The following is a 25,291-nucleotide window of genomic DNA, read 5'->3' on the forward strand; positions in this document are numbered from 1 at the left end:
ATGATTTATTTGACATTCTCAATTCAAGAAATTTAAAGCAGACAGGATTTAAAAAAGCTGTGAGTATACATAACAGCAGTTTTATTCTTAAAGCTCTTAATGACTTGCAAAGGTATTTAAGCAACTTGAAAATTAGTGTAAATGGAATGAAAGTTACTGAATCTAATAGAAAAACTGGCTTCTAGGTTTTTTGGTATGTATTAAGAGTTATAAAATATTAATACAAAAGTTGGTAACTTCAAATGAACCCTTATTAATATACTTACTTTCATAAAAATTCAGCCAAGACCACATTGAAATGTTTTTCCAAATGATTCGTATGCAGGGAGGATGCAATAATAACCCTACTTCATATCAATTTAAAACTGCATGTAAAAGACTACTCGCACAAACTCAAATAAGCGATTTTATCAATGGCAATTGAAGTCCACAAGAAAATATAAGCATTCTGACTGCAACCAGTACGACTGCATCTGAGAAAATAATAAATATGACAACTGACAGGTTAAGAGCTATGGATGAAACAACAAATGTATCTTGGGATACTGTCAATTCAGATCATGATTACGTGTTTAATCCAGCAATATTAACCAGATGTTCGGAACATATTGTTTATTACATAGTTAGTTTTGTTGTTAGGAAATTATCTTCAAATATTAAATGTGAGATGTGTTTAAATGCACTTACATAAAAAAAAAACCTGTTTTACAGCATTCACTTGTATCATTTAAAAGCAGGGGCAAATTAATTCATGCATCCCATGATGTGAACTTAATATGTAAAAAAAAGTGAATCTGTTTTTCGTTCCTTTTATAGTATTTTCAGTAAGCATGATTCAATAAAAACACCTACAAATTTGACAGCGACGATTCAAGTTTTGAATGCCCTAAAGGGTAATGATTTATTTCCTTTACTAAATGGCCATATGCATGATATGTCTCCACTTGACAATCATTAGTCCATTTAGTAAAGGCAATAATAGAAAATTATTTGCATGTTAGGTATATATATTGGGGGAAAAATAAAATAAATGCTGCCGAATCTGTTCGACAGATGTACACAAACGCTGTTTTATTCAAAGGGCAGTAGAAAAAAAGAATTACATGTGATGTACACTCTTTTGCAAAAACATCTTGATCGAACATGCAAATGATCAAAGTTTCAAGGCAAATAAACAGGAATTGTGATCATAGCGTACATTTCTAGTGCTCAATTTGCAAAGTATAAAACCAGTAACAGAGGTGGAAAATTTATCTTTTTTTGTTGCTGCCATTGTAATTTTTGCCATTTTTTTGTTGCTGCCAAATGTATACCTTCTGTGGTACCTGTCTGAGGGAGGGGGTTACACTCACAGAGGTTAAGACATTTGCCTTTCACACCCACAACATCGGTGGAGTCATCTGGAGTGGTGTTGCATGCATTGCCACCAGGGGCGGTTCGACCAACTACTAATTTGAACACTCAATGGGTGATTGTGGGCCATGAACAGGTACTATGACCTTGATTTTTTAATTATTTTATTATCTGTGTATGAGCTATACACATACTCAATTTCATCAAAAACAACCACTTCCTTCATGGTGCTTCGATTTTTTTTTTTTTTTTTTGCAAAAGAGAATAATTTATGGAAACAGTTTTGCCTCTGTTTTGGGATATATATGTTGAAATATCTTCCACTGGATATAAAAGCAGAAAGGTATGTAAATTTATATCTTTTCATAGTTATTTATTTCTGAGTACAATGTACATCTCAAAATATGTTGAAATACTTGTCAATGTTGTATGTCATATTTAGCCATTTGCTTATTACATTTAGAAATTAAATTTGGTACTTTTCCGTTTTGCCGGCGCAAATCTCGCCAAGCAGACTTTATTGGCGACAACATACAATGTACACACATTTAAAAAAAAATTTAACGAATGTTAGTTCTAAGAATTTTTATTTTGAAGGCATAAACATTTTAATATCATTTAAAATTTTGTAAATAGCCAATAAATAAAGACAATAAATTTGTAAAAAGACGTTAATTTAAGAATTTACTATGCTTTCATGGTTCAACATCCTGATTTGCCGGTTCATATCATTTGACCCCAAGTGATCTCATCTCACGTAAACTATGTTACAAAATTCTAATTCTCTCAGTAAATATCTACATTAATTTCAGGTTAAATCTTCATTTGGAATATAAGTTTAAATGCAAGAATTATTTCAATTCGTACGAATAGCTCACTTGGAAATTATGTAAAACCGCAGTGCTTTACTTCGCTAGTGCATTCTCATTAGAATTAATGAATTTAACCCTCGACTGGTGAGTAGTGTGATTGCATCCTAATTGACTTAATTACCACGAATGGCCTTAAGGCATAAAATTGAACTATCTGGTAAAAATTCTATGTAGTATGCTAGTATTGAAGGAAAAAATCAATCTGATAAGAAATGGCTGCGACTTGTTTTGAAAATAGAGGCGTAAAAGGTTACCAGCAAGTATATTAAGTTTGGCATCGGTTGTACCATTTTTGGCAAATTTATTGCCTGCGCCGGCAAAATGAAAAAGTACCTTAAATTTTGTATGTATGTAAGGTTTAGTAAATAACCCGAAGTTAAAAAAAAACTTAGTTGCATGTTTCTAGAAATGATTAAAATATATATAATGAATATTTTATTATACTTATCTACTGTTTTATGAAGAAGAAAGTGTTGTAAATTAATAAAAGGAATTTGCTTGTAATTTTGTATGTAAACTTCTCAATTCTCTTTAAAACATCATTTTCTCACTTAATTGCCAAGGATAGAACTGAATATAATTTATTTTTTATAAAAATCTTTAGATACCTTTGTAATCTATTAGGAACAGCTGTACTGTGGTATTGTGATGATTTTAATAAAAATTGGCAAAACTTTTTTCACTGCTGAATTTTTTTATTCAATATCAGACATTTTCCCATTATGCGTAGAAATTTTCTGATCAGGAAAGCATTACAAATAAGTTAGAATAGAATTTAAATAAGCTTGTAATTTTTTTAACTTGGAGATGCACTGAGCTGAGCAACCATGTAAATCCATCGTCCCTTAATGAGCTGTCACTTTTGACATGTATTATGCAAATCTATTTGCTGTTTGTTTTTATCTTTATTTGTTCAGCATTTTAGATTTTCAGATTCCATGAAGTTATTTCCTTTACAATTAAGAATTATTTAAAATTTTAACGTATGCCAATAAGTGCTTGAAAAAAATGAAATACTATTTGCATCAAGTACCAGTCTCCTGAAATTAGCTATTACAACTGCTATAGCCAATAAATAATATGTGAATTTCTGTTTTAGTGTATTACTAATAAAAGCTGAAGTATTTAAGCATAGTAAAATAAAATAACTTTCTTTCCTATACCTTAAACTTTGTATATGAAATGATTCTTTAATAAATTATGATAATATTGTGAATAAATCAGAAATATCACTTTTTAAAGGAAAAATTGGGAAATTGGGACAAATGCATGTGTTCTCGATGCTTTGAGGTACTTTTTATTTTTATTTTTGTGATATAGGTATATGAACGTAGAAGAATATACACAAATGCTAATTCGTAGGTGTTGAGTAATGTGATGGCTCTTACTGCGTCATTTCATATAAACAAATGAACATGTTCTTGTGCTTTGGAATACTTTTTAATTTAATTTATTTATTTTATTTTTTTATCCCCGTATAGTGGAGTAGATGTTCTATCATTAGAGACTTTTTTATTACTGTTAGATTTTTCCGGCATTTTCCATCTTCAATTAACACACAAATAATTGCACAACCTTTTAGGTATGTGCTTTCAAAAGCATGCATTTCTAATTTTTCAAGCAAAATGGTTTAAGTTTAAATGTGAAGGAAATTTAAGACTTCTTAGAATTGGCAACGGTTTGTATATATTTTAGTTTTCTTACTTGATCTAAATCCACTTACTTGATAATAGATTTCATCTATAACTTCGTGGTAGGTTTTGAGCTGATAAAGATTGACTTTAAAGTAATGAGATGACAAAATATTTGTTAAAATCAAATTATTCAAATTCATTGTTTTCTCATTTCCCCATAAAGGCAGAGAGTTATTCTTTTTGTCTGCTATGCCTGGAGCCATTGGTCAGTAAAGGAACAGACGTTAAATCCTAAAAATAATAAAAGTCTGGTTTAACAGCAAGATAATTAAAAACCTGACAATGTAGAACAAAAACATAACATACGTGTGACTTTTACACTATACAAAAAATAGCAAACAAATATCATTACAGTACCAAAGAAATATAATAATCAATAGTTAATTTAATTTTCTGTCCCAACACCTATTGTACTTGATCGCTGTACTACATTGTACTTCATTTTTTTAAATGTTATTATTTGACAAATAATCTGCATAGTTTATTTAAATCATAAGACAAACAATTATAAAGCAACCATTAGTAGAGAATTTTTTTAGATTGTTGTGTGAGAAATTGTCTTCCAAATCATTTTTATTTTGAGAACGGCCATACATTAATTTCACCTCCCACTTTCAGCTTTAGTAAGTTTATAACTTGACTCACAAAGCTAATTTCATACAAATCTAAGTTTCTGCAACCAATTTTTTGTTAAACCAGCTGTATAAAAGGCAGTTCTATTAAAAATAAAGTCGATCAGCCTACTATCACTTTTATTATTTTTAATATTAAAGTCTTGACCTAAAGTACTGTCTTAATATCATACATAATAAATATTTTAATTAAAAAGCGACATATTTGAAAATGTAATGCCCAATCTAAGGAAATTATGCATTAATTAAACTTTGGGTAATTTAACTGATGAAATGATGTTACATTTTCATCTAGCTATAACAAATTTTTCATAATTTATTTCTGTTTTGACATATACCTTTACCAACTTTTCTTCTTTCTTTGCACTTACATGTTTCGTCATTTGTTATTGTTAAAATATGGTTTTATGGCATTATTTAAGAAGCTAATGAAATGAATGAAGCTTATTTAAAAGGCACTTTTACGAATAACACTGGACTTTCATAAAAATTTCCTTTTAAGGTACATTTTTTAAAGTTACTGTTTAAACTCACATGCACGTAGTCCTATTAATTGAATAACAAAGATTATTAATATTTCACAAGAAGTTTTGGTATTTCTATGTTAATTTATCTACCAAAATAGATGGATATGAATTAAAAGATATTTTATGTGTTGATGAAACTGCTCTTTTCTTTAAACTTAAGCTTGCAAGAACTCTAGATTTAAAAGGTGACCATTGTCCTGGAGCAAAGCAAGGAACGCTTGCCTCATTGTTTTACTTCGTACAAATGCTGATAATACGGAAAGATGACTCTTGATTATAGGAAAGTCACAAAAACCAAGGTGCTTCAAAAATATTAATGGTCTGCCATTAGAATATAAAGCATTAGAAGGAAAGCACGTAAAACCATAAAAGTTTACTTTTTGTGGATCACAGCAAAATGTGAAAGCTGTTGTTTCTTTCCTCTTTCCTGGATCTAGATTTCATTAAGAATTTGAAAATGTTCCACAGGCAAAGATTGATTCAAATAGCCCTTCAGCAGATAATTACAGGAAAAAATAAAATCAATATTTTTGAGGCTATGAATATGATTTCATTTGCCTGGACTCAAGTAAAAACATGAACAATTAAAAGTCGCCCGTAACGCATGGAGGTAGGAAGTTAGATGGAGTGGCTCTAAAATGGTTTCCCCATACCCTGCTTTGAAGCACTGACGATCCCTTCTTTGGTGACCAAAACATTGGGTAATTTGCCATTCAGTTCAATGGGTTTTGACACGATCGCATGTAAATATTTTGCAATTACGTCGTAAATATGCATATAAATGTATATATTTTCTTTTTCTGCAATACTTCAGAGGCCTAAGTATATGAAAAGAATACATTTTTAAACGACATTTCATTCTGAACGAAATTAAATGCTATACTTTTCACAGAACGGTTTGCTCAGAATGGTTTAATTTGAAATATTTTCACAAGTTTTCGTCAAATACATTAGAAAAAAAATTTAAGGTAATTCGATTTGATTCGGTTAAGGATTACAAAAATTAAGATCAAAGTGTATTGTAATTAAAATTATGCATTATTTCTTTTCTATTTATAGAGCTTCTTCCTAAATATTTTCTCAAATATGACATGATTTTTTAGCTTCTGGGATATTTTTTAAATCGAAAACTATAAGTCAATTTATAATTAATGCTCTATTCGGTCCATTTCAAATTAGAGCACCTTTTAATTTAATAGCTAAATACTTGAAATAGTACTTAACTTTCTCTGAATATTTCTGAAAGGAAATAAAATAAGGATTTTCTAAAAATATTATTTAAAACTTGTAACTGACTTATATAAGGGGAATATATGACTAATAAGGAGAATAATTCTTTTAATTATACTTATTAGATTTTTTTACCCTTAATTTCAACAATACATATTCCAAAACTCTTCTTTATTGCTTTCTTAAGTATGCATCTCATAAAAATTGCTTTACAATACCTTTTAACAGATTGCTTTCCAGTACGAACAAGTCTTGCTTAAATAGTTTTATAACGTATTTGTCAACAGGATGTCAATTTATGTTTACAATTCAATGTTAAGGTTATTATATATTTAGATAATATTTATAATCATTATAAATTCAGATACATTTAATAATTAGATTTCTTCACAGTAACTTTCACAGTTGTTTATGAATGAATAAATCCTTCATTTCAAATACATTTATAAATAATTTAAATATTTACATATTTTCTTAATAGCAGATACATGCTTTTTGCAAGCACATGCATAAATACCCATACATTTTCCATATTTTTCATTTCCGGCGTGTGGAAATCTTTAATTTCTATGCATTCACTATATTTTTCGAGTAAAGTAATTTACACTAATTTTAAAAAGTACATGTTAAATAATATGTGGATGTGAAAAAAATTTATTTTATTTAAAACATTTTAGCCTTTGGAACATAAAATAAAAGTAGCGAATACTGTATTAAGGGTATCGAAAAATGTATACAATTTTAAAGGTACGGTGAGGTATTTTTCATTCTTTAAGCATAACATTTTTGCTAAAATCTATATTTTTGTAGTTCAACAACTTAGAATTTTATAAAACAAATTCATAATCAAAATCACTGTTGTTAGTTATCGAAAAATAACCAAGATGTGATTTTTGCGTAAATGTCGCTAAACCATACAAATTGCTATTATCCATCATACTAGGAATGTTTCTTTTATGCGAAAGTGTCCCATTTTTCGATTTGTATAGAACTGTCATGTGTCGAAATACTATCAGAGTGCTGTCAAGTGAGCTTCTGAATGAATGTAAACAAAAAAACAACCCATCTGGTGACCGAGCTTCGGAGCAGTGCTTCACTTCTAGTACCGGTTTGGCCACTCTTTCCTTTCTTACCTCCATGCCATAACGCACTTCAAGCGTTCTTCTACATTTTAAAACTTTTTAACGTTTAAAACTCTTCCTAAATGTTTACTTGTTTGAGTTTTTATTTTTGTTTGACCTAATAACTCCTAGAGGGCAGTACTAATCAGGCATTCTATTTCTAATTGAATCCACCCCCCCTCGGGTTTTCTGAATATTTGTGCCATTTTGCATAAGATACAACACAGTGAGAGATCTTCAACGTCTACTCAGCAAGAAAAGAGAAAAAATAAGGTTGTGAATTGGAAAGACAAGAAGGATATACGTTTGATGAGTACAGTCCATAATAACTCTTATGATTGATGTTGAAACACGGAAAAGAACTGTAAAAAAACCAATAATTGTAAAAGATTACAACAAAATGGGAGAAGTGGACCGCCTGGAGCAGATGTTATCAAATTAATCCTGCTGTTAGATATAAGCAGAGATATCATTACTTTTCCATCATGGTTTATTTCCTTATAATTTTACTTAATATTCATTTACATTCATCCACTATGAAAGTTATGTATGTACACAGAAAACAACATTACATGCTGCAAAAAACAAAGGGCCGCTGGGGAAAAATTTTTGCTGACAGGAGAGGACGGTGAAAGGGCTGAAGGGGGATTTTCGAACCCAAGTGAAAGTGTTGACGTTGAAAATGATGAAAAAACTGTAATTATGGATGAAGAAGCTTGGAAACTACTGGGATTAGACATTACAATCGAGGAACACGTAAGGCGCATTGCCAATGTAATGATGTCAGACATATGTACAGGTTGAAGAACTTGAAGGTTTCCTCACTCCTTATGTCTCAGATGAACGTTGAGGAACCTAGTGAACTATGTAGCGACTTATCGCTGAGTCAAACAACTAAATCGTAGACTCGAGAAAGGTTAAAATACACTTTATTTCACCCAAAATAAGACTAACAGTCTGCCGCTTTCTCGGGCTTACAACAAAGCCACTATTAGGGCTTTAACTCAGAATAAGAAACTAAACTATAACTAAAAGAGACTTAGCCAAAGCTAAACACAAGTATCTCGTAGTTGGCACTTAATTTAAGCTAGCCGGCAAATATCTAAAGGCACGTAATATATGGCCGAGCATAAAAGCTTCAAGAGAGATTTAGCCCGAAGGCAAACAAGTGCTATTCAGGATTCCTAGCTCTCTCTCACAGAGTAAGCTGAACCTTCCTTACATACTTCTTCCACCTTATTTGCATTCAACGTGAATCTAAAAACTCATTATGGTAGGGAGTTATAAGTGGAAACAACAATAGGAAAGGAACTTTAAAATTAAAATATACCTTACAAACTGATTGAAACATTTTAAGTACAGGGATAAAGAAGAAAATGAAGAAACAATTCCATCTTCTCAAAATGCTATCAACTGCATTGATACCCTCAGAAATTTCTTTGTGTGTAATAATACAAGCAAGAAAACATTTCAAGAACTGAATTCGATTCATAGTGCTTTGCTTGAGATTCAGAATCAAAAGACATGCCAGACGATAATTAAAGACTTTTTTGTTAAATAAAGTTAAATTTTGCTTTAAAATGCTTTAAGGGGAAAATGTTACTTATTCAAGATAGCAATTCAAATAAAGGCATGAACTCCCCCCCTCCCAGTTTCATGTAACTACGCACAAAAATTTTCATTCTTGTATTTTAAAAATATTAAATTTGTATTAATATCATTTTTAAATACTAGTTATAAAAAGTTAAAATTGTTTAAAATGTATTAATATTAATTAAATATTCATTTAAGTATTAAATTTTAATTTGCTTGAACAGTTAATATTTTAAACAAACTAAAAGTAAGATGATAAAAATTGTGTAATATCAATAGCAGATTAGTGCTTCCCAGATGGTATAGTAGGTTAGGGGAGCCTGACTGCAATACCAAAGGGCCCGGATTCGAATCCTGGCGAGGGCATGAATGTAAAATTGTGTGTCCCTTCACAGGAGGTATAGTGACTGCCTATTAAGTGCCTCCACAATAAAATGGCTACCCCTTCTGGCCTTAGTAGTAGCCAATGCCGTTATAGGCAAGTGCCCGCCATTGGGGAAAAAAGGTAGTAAATTAGTAGTATCAAAATTGGGCAGCCAGTGCATATATGTTTCACATCGTAAAGTTTCGTTTGTAGATCTTTCTCATTTACTCGTCATTTGTGAATGATACCCTGAAAGACATATAAAAGGTGTTTTACCACTTACAACACTTAAACTGCGCCGGAGCCCACTGGAGCCGGAGCCGGTGCTTCTCAGTTTTAAAGATAAATTACAATTTTAGCCAGAGTGCACCAGAGCCCTAAATAAGATGAGCTCCGATACTTATTATAAAACTGAACCATAATTTAAAGGGAAAAAAATTTAGAATTCCTAAAATTTTAGTTTAACAATAAGACCTTGCAATACTCTGTTTCCCTAGAAATACAAACTCATGAGAACATGAGACGTTCAAGTAAAGTCCCCTCACTCACATGCGGAAACCTTTCCCCTCTAAGAAAAGCAATAAATTTGGGGGAGTTTGTTTAGGAACGCATATATTTCTCGGCATGCAATCATATCTAGTGTATTGTTATTGATGCTTACAGTTAGTTATTCTCCCAGGAAGGAAAATTTGTGTTCTTAAACGTGCGTTAAGTGACAGCGAGTACAATAAGAGTGAAATACTGAGGTAAACTGCTCAAGAATGTCTTATATGTCGTCTTCCTGCATTACCCACTAATGGGGGGAAGCGTAACCAGCAACTTTACATTCATCGTTAGGACTCAAATTCAGTACTCATTTTATCCCTGACATACATATGCTGGATGGCTATAATTATATCAGCAGAAAGCCGCGGTCTCTCTCTCACCAAGATTCCCCTCATTTTTTGTTTCCACCCACTCATACCCTCATTCTGTTTCACCCCAGAATTTTCATCAGCTATACTTTTAAGTATATTTAATTTTAGCGTTGATAAAAGAATTCCCCCCCCCCAATGATCAGAGCTTAAATTTGGCCGGAGCCCACCGGATTTCGGCTCCAGTGCTTCTTAATTTTTGTAATAAATTATAATTCTAGCCGGAATGCACCACAGCCCTGAATAAGAAGGCTGCGGCACTTCTTTTATGTAATTGAATAACAATTCCAGTAGAAATTTTATCTCAAAAATTTTATTTTAACAATAAAATTATATTAAAAATCGTGTATTAAATTTCAATTTATCTCTTTACATTTTATTTAATTTTAATTATTTCAATAAATAATAATTATCTAATAGTTATCAATTAAATTATAATTAATTATATAATGATTATTGATTAAATAACAATTTATAAACATTAATTAAATAGCTATGAATTAATTTTATAATTAACTATTTAATTTTTAAATTATTAATGAGGTTAATAGTCATTTATTTATTTACTCTTGCTCCTCTTTGCTGACGGTCCTCCATAGGGCTCTGGCACTTCTCATCTTAGAAATTAAGCCCTGACCGCATATATATATATATAGCTACATAACAGGAAAGGGGGGAATATATTATCAGTAAAGCATTTAAAATACATTCGGATTCCATTATTTAATTTGGAAGTTTCAATTACAGGCTTACGATAATTTTGTTATATATTAAAAAGTTCAAAATGTGTTTTAAATGAGCATTCTAAGAAAAAGCAATGAAAAAATCAGTTTTCTTATAAAAGCAACATCATAAACATAACTGCCCACAGACAAAAGACAACATACATCCACATAGACAAATGTATAAATTTATGCTTGCACAGAAAAACACACATTAAGAAAATTTACTACCTTCTGATCATCTGTACCCTCACCAAAAAGTCACAAAAAAGAATTCGTGAGGCAAAGCAGTGTGTCGCCAACATGCAATACTCACTGGTTATAAGATTACTTCTGTTGCAAACATACACGAGTTTACTGAGTGGCCAAGACTAACAGATGGGATTTCATTACTGTAAATAACTGTATCAAGACTGTAAACTAGCAATTAATCTGATAATTTACACTTCATTTGTTAATTAAAAATTAATGTTTAAAGCTATCGGGGTTCATAGCCACATTTTAAGAAAAAAATAAGCACCTGCCTATTTATACACAACTACATAACCTTAAATTAATTTGTAAAATTAGATTTGTAATTTAAAATATGAGAAATGCAGTATTTATTAAGAGAATAAGCATTACTTCAACCATGGAAAACAATTACTTTTTTGCTTTGTTTTTAATTTTAAATAACAGCTCAATTTAGAGAACTTTAGTTTACAATGAGAGGGGGAAAAAACTATGCAGAACTAAACTATATTATAAAATTTAATGATGAAATTTCAGTTCAAAATAGAGAAAATAAATAATAAGACATTTTTATTGTATTCGCTTGGAACCTAATAATAAATACAATTTATTTTTCCACTCATGTTAATATTTAAATAATTTAACTTAAATCAAAATTCTGAACATTTTCTAAATTTTCGTTGTATATCAGTTTTCCCTTGACAGATATCGCAAACAAAGTAATTTAAGTAAAAAAGAAGAGCATTCCTGAAATCAGAAGATGGGAAATTGCTTCATGCAGTCATCCTTTAACATTAAAAGCTTAACTAACTCACATACTCGGAAATTGCCGAATATTCGGACAGTCGAGCGTAACTGGAAAAAGAGGTGCGCAGGGGGGTAGATTGTAGCCGTTCTTTAGATTTTTCGGCTAAATAAATGCTTTTGACATTTCGATATGTGCATCATATAAAAACAGACCAACGGAACTGAAAAATATTCTGCTTACAGTAAAACTCTTTTAAGTGTTCATAAACAAATCTCGGAATTAACATCAAAATTAATTATCTCCGCAAAATATTGCAAACGTTATTGCACAATATGTGCACCGTAATTCTTCTGTACGTGATATACAATCGGAATCAACAGTTGCCGGTATTGGGAGAATAAAGAACTAAATAAAGGAAAAGAAAGCGACTTACCAAGCTGGGGTGTTTTTCATTCTAATTAAATTTAATCATTATTAATTTCCTTAATAGAATTAATCTTCGCTTGGGTTCGTAGACCACAGAACTTTTAGTCCTAATCAATCCAGATTGGAAAGTGACAAAAAAGAAGTCCGTTGCTTGATTTGCAGTGAACTGTAACGATCGTTCTCGGAACTCTACGTACTCTTGAAACTCTCCACGTTACAACTCGCGATGCACTCGACAATACACAAGAGTACAGCTCTTCGACTCAGCACACCCTAAGACAAAACTCAACAACGCATCAACTTTCGATACACTAAAAAGACTCTCGATGCACACGACGACCAACTTGGCGTTAGACTTTGAGATACCTGCTCAATGACTGACTATCAACACACAACACAAGGCACTGACTGAGTAACTCACTCCGCATACCAGCAGGGTTTATATAGGCAAATTTTCGAGAGTTAATGTGCATGGCTTGGCATCCGCCACCTAAAGACGGTCCCTTACAGACGGCAGTCAAATACTGCAGAGAGCGTAAATAGGAACACTGTTAAAATTATTCGTAACTATGTATGTAAAAACATATCACCGATGTTGAGATGACTGCATCAATGACTTGGATTTTGCTCTGAGAATGCCAATGGGAAAAATTTCTTGTGAATTATTTTTGGGGAGAAAAATGATTACCCTCTTAGACAAACTGTTCTTTGTTTAGAAAAGGGAGGCCGAGTTTAAAATAAATTATATTAAAAAATAATAGATGAGGCAATAAGAAATTCAGACATAGCCAGAGAAAAGCAAAAACTAAACTATGATAGGAAAAGAATGTAATCCCAATGTAAGAAATAAAGTGCTGAAAGTAAAAAACGTTGTCTTGTGCCCCTCAAGAAAAAATAACTAAATTTTAACCTCATTTTGAAGGCCCATTTATAATTGAACGTATCAGTGGCACAACAGTGTTCTTAAAAGAAGAAAGAGCAGGCAATATCACAGCCAATGTGGATCGATTCAAAAAGTACTATGATTATAATGACATACCTATTTTCAAAGATATTTTACAGGAAATGCCAAACACAGGTGAAGGGCCCTCAATGTCTAAAATGGTATCCAGGGTGAAAAAGAATTAAGAATGGTGAAGCCGGAAGGAAAGAAATGGTGATATTGATGAGCCTATACCAAATAACAACTGGAGCCAGCGCAAGAAAGGAACAAGTCAGCAAGGAAGGAAGGCGAAACCTTACCCTATACAAGATCTAACAACCTGCAAACAGGGAAGGAACAACAATTAACCATTCAGGACCAGCATCCTGTATAACACGACACAACGATTCCTCTCCTACCAGCCCAGCGCCCCATATACAAGACGCAACGATTCTACTCCTACCAGCCCTGCGTCCCGTATACACAACTTTAAAATGTAACAATTTATTAAATTTTTAAAAGCCAGTAGATGGAGCTAAATGGTAACTGTTTTCACATGGGTTGATTCATATGGCATTTGACCTTCATGAACTGGCATTAGTTTGTTTTGTGTTTCTTGTTTCGATAGATTTATATGTGTAAACAAACTGGGAATCATGGCTCGGCTCTTTATAAACACGCCTGTGAATTAAAGAGGCACAGGCATTTTTGTTTACTTAGTTATGAATTTCTCCCCCCCACACACACTTTTTGTTCTTTACTTATTTTTGTTATTAGAATGTGGGTAAGTGCTTCCAGCTCCGTGTTTTCACTAATGTTATTTGCTTCTTTTGTTACGGCTGACTATAGCAGGTGTAACATCCCTGATGGAAAAACTCACCAGTTGGTCTTTTTTCTATTTATTTTGAAATTTAACATAAGTTTTCTTGGTTAATTAAACAGTAACATTACAACATTATTACAGAAGGGGAAAGACCATCAGCTTTCTTGACACGTAATGAGTCTTACTCGTTTGCATTTCTCAGGAAAGAGCCAACGTTTTTGTTTTTCTTACCCGATTTAAGAGGTTGTTATATATAATGCCTTGAATGATCATTATATATAATGACCCAGGCATTCTGTACTTACTTTACATATAATTATATATAATGTATATATTGACGTAATCAGTAACAGATATCCCGCCAATAGAGGTCTTTCCTTGATCAATTTTCGGTCATCATGCCAGACATTGCTTTCCAATTTAGAAAACAGGAAGTTTTCTAATATAAACCTGATGTTACACAGGGTTTGGGAATGAAATATTTCTGGGTGTCTTTTGAAGAAGTTTTAGAACATGTGTTGGAGTTATATTCAGTTTCATTCAGTTAGCCATGGCTAAGAGACCTTACTTAAAAACTTAAAAATTTGTCCAAAATCACTGGACACTCCACACCTTTCCGTCTAACTGGAAGACATTTTCTGAAAATTTATGTTGACGGAAAAGGTAATAAAGGTAGGAGAAGATGCGCTGTGTGCGCGAAAACCAAGGAAAAGTGAAATCAAATAATGTATTTTGAGTGCAAAATGTGCAATGTAGGACTGTGTATCGATCCTTGTTTTGAATTATTTGACACAAAGCAGAACTTTTAAATTGAAATTTAATTATCTACAGGTGATTCTTGTTTAGTTTTTCTTTTAATTTCGTATCTGTAATTTTTTTTCCATGTTTATAGTATTTATTTCTGTGTGTATAGTTAGGATTTTAGTATTTTACCTGTTTAATTTATTTCTATTAATGTAATATTCTTTATATTAATACACATTAAAAACAAGTACGTTAAATACACAACTTCAAAAATTGCAGTCATAATATAAAAATGCTGATTTTATATGATTTTTTTTTTTTTTTTTTTTTTTGTAAAATTAGGCTTAACTGCTGAAAATGCGCGGGCCGGTGGCGACAATCCGTTTCAGCGGGTCTGGTCCCGTGACTGCGCTTCGTTCTCCGTGCTTTGGCCCTTAAGGAGTTAAGACATCAGAGGTAACGAATCCAGCCGCCAAAGAAAGAGGAAAACACTAATGCAAGTTCCACAGCAGAAACACCAAATTGCAGAAGAATATCCCAGGTGTAAGAAACCAAGGAGCTCAGACGACCAACCAGGCAAGAGTTCTCCAGACAGATCAAGGAACTTCTTCAGCCACAGCCTGCAAGCATCCAGCACATGCAGAGGTGAATCAATGCCAAAAGAAGGTAGCTTGGGACAGATGAGTGAAAAGGAAGCAGCCGACAATGAGGAATGGAAACAGGACCCAACTAATTAAGAGTCCAACAGATGAACCAAGTCCTGTCCTGGGAAGAATTTGTAAAGAAAAGGATGACCGACTTTGCCAAGCAAAAGATAAGTCAACATTTTTCTGTTTAAATATTAGTCTAAATTTAAAGCGCAAAGTTCCTTAAAAAGATTTCTTTTTGCTAATTCAGAAGTCAAACAACAAAAATCTCCAAGGACGAATGCAAATGCCCATTTGAGCTTTTGCAGCTGACGATGGTGGTTCGGTAAAACCATCGAAACCAGTCCTGTGAAAATTTGAGAATATAACGCTGATTTTTGTTGTTTAACTTCTGAATTAGTATTTCTTTTTAGTTTTTGCTTCGGTAGAGAAAAATTTTATTGTTTTAAGCAAGAAGCGTACAATTTTGTATTAAGCAAGATGCTTACAATTTTGTATTAAGCAAGAAGTTTTGTGCATTTACAATCAAGGAATCTTGGTTGAATCAGAACAAATTGTTAACTTTAGTCGTAGAGACCGAATTAGGAAATGTTTGTATATTTTAAACTAATGAAACAATTTTGATACTCACAAACTTTAGAAAATTGTTGCATATAATTAAATTGAGTTTGTTTTCAGCTATGTAAAGTAAGAAATTATTTATATAAACCTATTTGAATTCTTAAATACCTAAAGTATCTTGTATGCTTGAAAAATGTGCTTTTAGTGGAAGAGTAACTTAAGCTAATAGTGTAACTAACCTGAGAATGCATGTAAAGTAAATGATAGGCTCTCCAGCCAACACTAAGTTAATTTTCTCTAGATTTAGCACTTCTTGGGCTGAGAATTGAATGTAGGGTGTATCTCTGAGGTCTAGAATGTCTAGTTTCTAATAAGTAGGATGTGGGGCAGTTGGTAATGTGGTACGCATTCTGCATGAAAAATGCTCTCATATTCAGTACACCATGCTGGAGAGCTCGGGGGGGGGAGTTTTAAAATGTTGGAAATAATGAAATGAGTAAATGCACCCCCGTTAAAGAAGAGATGCAACTGTTTAAAATGTTAAAAGTGGTCAGAATGTGAATTTTGTGAAACACATTTAACGCGAAAGCGTTTACGACGAAATAATGGTTAACACAAAATAATACAACAGTTCCGGCAAACTACTATGTATTTTCATGCATTTTGTTTCTCTTGACATGAAAAGATATTCCTTCTGGAAATGAACAAAATACACAAAACACCGACCTTGCAGGCGAGATTTAAGCGAGATGCGAAATGAAAGAGAGCTGGTTTCACATGTTTCGTAGAAAGGAGGATAACTTGCCTTTGAAATACCCTTGGAATAGCCTGTGGTTTGTTTATTTAAGCTACTTTCACCTTTCTACAAAGAACTGGTCTTTTATCAGTTGGCTTTGGAATTTGGTGAGGAGTACATCACAGTGTAAGTTTGGTTCATATGTTGCATGGAATTCAGTGACTCCAAGGACGAGTGAAAATCGTTTTTGGTCGGGCACGATTCTCAAAAGTATCAGATTCTGGGGCCAAAACAAATAACAAAATTCTTGAAATTCAGCCAACACCTTAATGAAATGTTTGAGAAAGTTTCGCCACTAATGGACTGTCCTACTGTAGTATTGGAAGAATTTGTTACAGCAGTTGATGACAATGTGTGTACAGCCCCAATTGTCGCAGACAAAGACATTTTGGAGTTTGTTCAAAGCTAAAAGAATATCATTAATGCAGCTCCTGTTCCCACGTCATCTGAAACGAGGAACATCATAAAAAGTACGTGCAGTTATTTAGACACACATTTCCAATGGTGAAATGAATAACAAAATGGATGATATTCAACAATTTGTTATCAATCTGATGCTAAAGAAGACAATGCAAAGAAAACTATCAGATCATTTTCCGAAAACTCAAATAAATGTTTTGTTTTTCAAAAAACTTGATAATTTTGTATTAAATTTCATTAATTTATTGTGGATGTTTTTGTTCTCATTCATTTTTATTAAATACACGCATATACATTACTATGTAAATAAAATGTACTCTAATATAAATTTAATTTTGTTGAGTATATATATATATTTTTTTTTCCAATATCCTTTAACACAAAAAATATTCCAGTCCCCTCAGTTTAAATCTATGAAACAGTAATAAAAATTAACTTTACTTTTTCCAGTCATCTATTTATTGTTTGTGGTAGATAAACACTGGTTATTTTAAGTATTGGATAATGCAAACCCGATAATAAATTAGCACCTCCAAATACCCATGCACTTTTCATAATATTTCCTTTTGGCAAACATTTTCATTGATCTCAACCACACTTCTAGACCCTCCAAGCACAGCACTTTTTCTTTAAACATAATCCTCTGTGAATAGTTTAAAAACATCTATAAAATCTCTCTATAAAATATCTTCTAACCTACCATAATGAATTCTCTGACCCTGCAATATGTTACCTAAGGAATCAGAATCACAAGTACACATCTCTCAGAAAATCAAGAGTCCTTTCCTACACTTAGTTTGAGCTCCTGCATAAAAGAAATAAACACAGGACATCACCATACACCAAGGACAGACGTCCCGATTTTTAACAATCTGTCCCATGGCGTTTTAAAAATTTCCCGATTTTTGGAAAGAATGCACGACAAGCTAGGAAATGGCGGAAGAATATCGTTTTCAGCGGCCATGTGGCTACTTTGCCAGGATATGAGTCTTATATTATTTTTGTTAATTTTTATAATGTTAAATTTTAATAATAACAAATAATTGTTGACAACTGATTATCGAGAACTACTTATCAAAGTTCGCATTGTTGATCAATTGTTAGAATTTGACCACCACTGTTTGGACTTAATGGCACTGGCAATGACGAAAACATTTTGTAAACGTCTCACAGACGATACACATCATATTGCGTGCTAGTTAAACAAGTAATATCTAGAAATCAGCTATTCAGATAATTTTGGTACTTAATTAATTAATTTATTTCATAAACACATAAATTTTCTTGAATTTTAGCAGACAATACTCTTATTATTTATATTTTATAGTGGCGACAAAAGGTCTAGCATCGGCCTTGAAAGTGACACAACATACGGCAAATTCAGAGGAAAAATAATACAAGTTAGTACTGTTATTATTTAGAAAGAAATATAGGATTAAAGTAATTTTAAAAATATAGTTACATTATAACAAACAAATTAATTTAATTTTTAAACTAACAATAAAATATGTTCATGTAATTATGTACCTACTTACCATGTTCTTAAGCAATATACAGTAAAAAGTCCGAAATCTGGACTCGTCGGAACTTCGGCGATTCCGGATTTGGGATTTTTATGGATATTAGATCATCAGTTTAAATATAGTAAGATGGCATGTAGAAATATAAAAGTAAATATATGAAATCGTGATTTATGAAATAATGAAGTATTTATGATCTAAAGGCTGTCAAAATTTACCAAAAAAAGCTTAATATTTATTTGTTTACCTTAACATTTTTTTCAATGTAAGTTGTTTAAGTTGCTTCTCTCTTTTTTTTTTTTTTTTTTTTTCCAGGCTAATACTTTCTCTTTAATTATGTAGACAGACATAATCTCTTGTTTAGTTACATTGTTGAAGTCCTGTAACTGCTGTTTCGAGAATTCCGACTAACTTGTCAATCGAAATTTTCTCGTTCTCAATAACTTGTTTATCACTTTCTTCACTATCGGTAGCGGTATTTTCAGGATCTAGAGCCATACTACAGATTTCACCATTCATTAATTGATTGATGATTGAGAACATTGTCATCACAATGCAAAGCTTCTTTTATATCATGTTCATTTATTACTGTTTCTCCAGATTTCTTTACAAAATCCGTTAATTGGAAAATTTCACCTTTGTTTTGCGATATCCGAAAACCTTTAAAATTAGTGGCTATTATCATCAAATTTAGCTATCCTTCACTATACATATTTAGCTATGCGCTTGGCAACTAACAACAAGTTATTCCGTTAAATTTTGTCTTGCTTCTATTACACATTGAGACAATTAAGCCTGAATTGTATTACTTTATTTATTACACTTATGTCTATTTCTTGCACATGCTTAAGGCTTATCAGAGTTCTGAATAAATAAATAAATTCCACATACACCTAAGGCCATATTCCCATATACCTTATTGAGGGACAGTTCTAGCTACCTTACCGCCTGATGCAGTCTCTGTGGGCCCTAAATTCTGCGGCTCGGTGCGCCCATTAGAAGCTCTAGCGCTGGTTCTGGGTTTATGTAAATAACAAATTAGTTATTCCTAACTCAAAGAGCCCTAAATATAATCTTTGAACCTATGAGTATCATCAACAAAATCTATTTTTAGCACATGGAAAGAAATTTTTGGTAAATTTTTTTTCGTCAACATTTTTTTAGTGCATTTAACTTTAATCTAAAATTATCGCCAAGTATAATGTCAACATAAAAGGTTACAACACTCCTTTATGATTCAATTGCTAACATAAAAGAATTGTATAGGCATCGCTACATGAGTCATTGCTCAATTTGTTATGTTTTGATAAACATGCGGTGATGAAAGGAATGTATAATAAATAATGATTAGTCAGATCAACGATGAATTAATGTGGAATGTTTCGGTTTGAGATGTGTGCCAAGGAGATACGCTGCAATGGAGCCAAATTACTAATCGTAGAAATTTATGCTAAAATAATTGTTTCTTCAATAAAAAGGTATTTTATTTGGTGTCGAAGTGAAATTAAGAATCGGGACTCTCCAGACGTTTTAGTATGCGCGGAAGGGGGGGTAATCAAATGTGCATGCGTAAAGCCTAAGAGAAAAACGTTGTTGGTGGTTTTGAGGTCTGGATTTTAGATCATTCCGGATAATGAATGTTCGGATTTCGAACTCTGTACTGTATATAAAAATTTATAATAAATTACTTCTTTGGATTTTTAACATAACGAGTAGTAAAAACAGAAGATGTAAATTCAAAGATGATCTAAGAAGTGAATTTCCTTTTGTTAAAAAAACCCTGTAAAGCGATTACACGGTAAAATGTGAGAAATGTAATGGTGAATTTTCTGTTTCGCCCAGCTGGAAGAATGTTATTTCAAAGTACTCAGGGACACAGAAACATGAAAGATATTTAAAAACTATTGCATCTTCCTCCAAAATGCAGGAATTCTTTTGGAAAACAATTTATGGAGACGAAGAAAAGGAAATAGCATTAGCAGCAGGACTTACGTCTTTTCATGCTAATAATCACAATCATTCCTTCAGATATTGTACATCACAAGTGGTCCAAATGTTATTCAACGAAAAACGGCAGCAATCTACTAAAAGAATTCACTCAAATGAGAAATATGCCAAAGAATAAAATAATACTATACGTAATTTTTTAATGCATTATATTTGTAAATTGTACTTACGTTGAAATTTCAAAAAATATATTACAATACTATTTTTGCGTTTTATGAAAATTTGTGTTGCTCCATCTAGACCAAATTTTTAATCAAGAATGCCCACCCCTGGTTGGATGGTGTCTCGCTTTACCAATGTTAAAAATATGGTCACCTTACCATGCACAAATACCTGAAGCAATGCTTTTTTTCAACCAATTTCATATTTTCAATCAGGACACACACACACATTTAAAATAAGGACACACACTCTTTTCATAAGCAAGTCTATCAAACCTTTCACCCTTATCTTGCAACTTAATCAGATAAGTAAAATTAACATATTCAAAACTTTTGACATCAGCTAGGCAGCACATAACAAGAAATACAATAAAATGACAACTGGTTACATAGTCTTAACTGCAACCCTTAATGTTGAAGAAAAGGTTTTGCTAAAAAGATGCTGCAAGACTTGGCGAGTTCTCGCAAATCGGCGACACTGACCAATAATCTGAAGTTCAACATCACTTTACGTACAGTGGCTCGCAAAAGTGTTCATACACTTAGGAGTTTCAGGGAAATATTGCTTTTTTATTCATTAGTACAAATTAATATTTTAGAATGAATTTTTTAAATATTTATAACTTTTTCTGGTACTACTCATTTTTGAGGGCCGTAAAAAATAGCTAAACTATTGTTGATGACAGTGCTGCCAAAATTAATTGCGGCAACCCTAACGCAAGAAAGAGAAGTATAATAGTAAACAACTATTTAAGATTGATGTTTTAATTTAGATGAAAAGTTAATTTCATATAATACTTTTTTATTATTATAATTTATATAAAAAAAGGCTAAACATTATTGAATGGAAGCATAAGAGTAAATAACTATTTCAGACATTATTATAATTTATATAAAAATTGCTAAACATAACTGAATGGTTGCTTTCATCGCTATTTCGCTACCAAGTTATCGCTAAAGCATAATTTCATCTTGTTGGTTGTTCAAACATAATTTTCTATAATGAATGATGCCTTTTCTTTAAAAAAAATTCTTGGTTAAGTGCAGAATCGCCCACTTATTTGTTTGCCGCTTTTTACAAGGGTAAAAACAATTGGATTTTTGTCAATTTTACTTTTTAAGTGAAAATAGGTGGATGTGTACATAAATAAAGTGAAGGGTGTGTACAGTGCCATTTTTGTGATTTTCTGGAATATTTTTTTAAAAGTGAAAATAGGTTGATGTGTACATGGATACCGAGTATGTGGAATTCTTAAAAATGCCATCAAGCAATGGGTGATTCTGCATTTTACCCAAAATTCTGTTGCAGACTTTTCATCATGGGTAATTCCCAAATTGTTAAATCCATGGGATATCAAAAAAGGATTCAAAATCAAAAAATGATTTTAAAATTAAACTAGTATTTCAATGGCGTCTTAAGAAATATAGAACTATATAACATACGCAATCTGAAATTAGCACGTACGCTAGATTTGGCGAGCTGTGAAATGGACGTGCTTGCTATATTTGGCACTTTTACGCATACATTTTCACTCCAAATTTTTTACGGTCCTCAAAACGGAATAGTACCCTTTTTCTTAAGAAAATTATGGTAATTATTTTATGAACATATTAAAACTTTTTTCTTGAAAAATTAATAATAAAAAAGTAACAGAAAAGTTACCTCACAAAAGTCTTCATATGCTTTAAAGACATCTGCATATATTAGTAAATATTGCAATATTTCTGTCAGTATTTTGTAGTATATCCTGCAGTATTTATGACAGCTTTCAAAAGTCTGGATACAAAGTTCACCAGTTTTATTTTTTATAATTATCTGCATTAATGTTCCTCCATTTTAACATCATTACTGTTTTTAGCTTGGTTTTTGTTTTAAAGTTGTGTCTTCGTACTTTAACCTCTAATTATCTCCAGATATATTCTGTTGGGTTTAAATCTGGCGACTGAGATGGTGTGAACTTGTGGACAATTATAGATATCGAAAAGGGGAACATTAAGGACGTGATAAAAAATAAAGTTGTTAATTCTAAAATATTTAAACAAAGAGCATGTTCACTGTGCCATCAATAAATACTAAAATATTTAATCCTAATGCTGACATGCACCCTCACATAAGAACACCAGTACTATTCTGCTAGCGCCACTTTTTTTTTCCACCAATTGTTGCCAAGTATAAAATTATGAAATAATAATACAGTTCAAAAACTAAAAAATATTAGTTCCGTAAAAAGTAATATTTTTTTAATTTCTTAATTCTTAAAGAAAGTAAATTTTTATTTTTATTTTTTTAATCTACAATATTGTACACATAAATAAAAAATAACAAAACAAAGAGAAAGTCAATCAAACAGGTGGCATAAAATTACAAATTTTATTCAATACTGCACAAAAAATTTCTATTTTTGAATATAACCGAAGGCACATGAATTCCAAATAGATGGCGAGCAGTGTCCCACTCACGTTTATTTCTCCATTTAGCACTGCTTCACAGTTTGGGTATGGTATCTAGTTTCAGGGTCTACAAAATTATAACTGTGATTCACAGTGAAATGTTCAGACCCAGCATTTCTTAATTTCTCTTTCTTATATCCTTTCCATCATTATGAAAATATAATGCTGCCATCCACGATGTTTTCCTGAATGGCTGTCATCAATGTTGTAGCACAACGATCGTGAACGATGACCACAAAACATTCTTTGCTTTCGAAGCATAAACCTCCGAATGCCCATTGTTCCAGAAGAACACGTCCATTATTTTTTCTTTTTAAGAAAAGACTTTAAAGTATTTATTCCAAGCTACTGTCGTACTATGGCTGATTTCTCACCGAAGCACGCAAAACTAACAGCGCCATAGGAGCTTTGTTTGAGTTAACTCATCGGAACATTTTGAGAATAAAGTCTATTGCCCTGAATTTTTCCTTTGTCCTGAAAGAATCTTATGGCAGACTCTTCATCATTCGGTAATTGCAAAATTGTGTAATCCATTGTATTAAAAAAATGGCGAAATAAACAAATGACAATATTTCAAGCGAAAACTAGAAATCTCAACTCACGATATTTCAAACGTTAAAATTCTCAAGCCATAATATTTGGCATGTTATTGAAGCATGGTTTTCTTCTAACTTTTTTCTCCCTTTTTTAACTGACGCTGCTCTAACTTAATAATACAGTACAATGTCCGAGGTCAGGACTTCAGCATTTTTCCGGATATTAGATCACCAGTTTAAATCTAGTAAGATGGCATGTAGAAATCATAAAATTAAAAATATGAAATTGTGATTTATGAAATAATGAAGCATTTATGATCCAAAGAGTATCAAAATTTACAAAAAAAAAGAGCTTAATATTTATTTGTTTACTTTATTAAACATTTCTTTCAATATAAGTTGTTCAAGTTGCTTCGTTTTTTTCTGCTAATATTTTTTCTTTAATTCTATAAATAGGCATAACTTCTTGTTCAGTTACAAAGTTCCATTGTTCAAGTCCTGTAATTGCTGTGTCAAGTATTCTGACTAAGCTGTCAATCGAAATTTTTTCGTTTTCAATAACCTATCACTTTTTTCAATATCGGTAGCAGTATTTTCTGGATCTAGAAATATACTACAGATTTCATCGTCCATTAATTCATTCGTGCTTGGGGTTTCATTGCAATAAAAAATTTCTGCTATTTCATCTTCATTTATTACCGCTTCTCTACATTTCTTTACGAAATCCATTAATTGGAAAATTTCACCTATGGTTTGCAATATCCGAAAACCTTCAAATTCGTGGCTATCATCTTCATCATCCTACCATGAAATATGGCAGCTGGCTATAAATTATGCCAGGCAGTTTTTAAAGTATCTGGAAACATCCTCCCATGGTCTTGCGATGCTTCACAGAGCAGACTTTATGCTAAAATATTTTTGAACAGTCTTGCCATTATTCAAGAAATTTAACATGGATTTTAAAAATGCTACTTTATATTTGCATTTCAGTGCACGCACTATTCTGATATGGTTAGGCTGAATGATAGGCATACAGTTTCGAGGAAATAATAATATAGATACATTATCTTTCACTAAAACTTAATTGAAATGTTAGCAGAGCAGTTATTATACATTCAGGGCAAGTTTTGCGTCATTAGGTACAACAACTAAATTCAAATGTTGCCGAGCCTCAGGTATGAGACGATCTTCACACCTATCATTCATTTATGCTTGTGTCATCCATGCTGTTATATTTGCATGATATATAACGAGAAAAATGTTTTTACTCCTTTAA

General features: G+C 31.9%; 1 protein-coding gene across 3 annotated transcripts in view; it reads right to left on the reverse strand.

Annotated features, from left to right (window-relative positions):
• Positions 1–25,291, reverse strand: part of LOC118187314 (pre-mRNA-splicing factor 38B-like) — a 74,856-nt gene that overhangs the window by 44,747 nt on the left and 4,818 nt on the right. Inside the window, exons 2-3 of one of the 3 annotated variants that reach the window (XM_085807676.1) lie at positions 20,853–20,941; positions 3,949–4,150 (exon numbers count right to left, since the gene is read on the reverse strand). In XM_085807676.1, coding sequence (XP_085663802.1) covers positions 3,949–4,122 — 174 coding nt within the window. In that variant the 5' untranslated portion in view covers positions 4,123–4,150; positions 20,853–20,941. Of the gene's footprint in view, positions 1–3,948; positions 4,151–20,852; positions 20,945–25,291 lie in introns of all 3 variants that reach the window. The other 2 variants (XM_085807677.1, XM_085807675.1) reach the window with 2 other exon arrangements.

The sequence above is a fragment of the Stegodyphus dumicola genome, chromosome X1, assembly GCF_044657685.1.
Source record: "Stegodyphus dumicola isolate Sdum_Otavi_A_Nest chromosome X1, ASM4465768v1".
Classification (NCBI taxonomy): Eukaryota; Metazoa; Arthropoda; class Arachnida; order Araneae; family Eresidae; genus Stegodyphus; species Stegodyphus dumicola.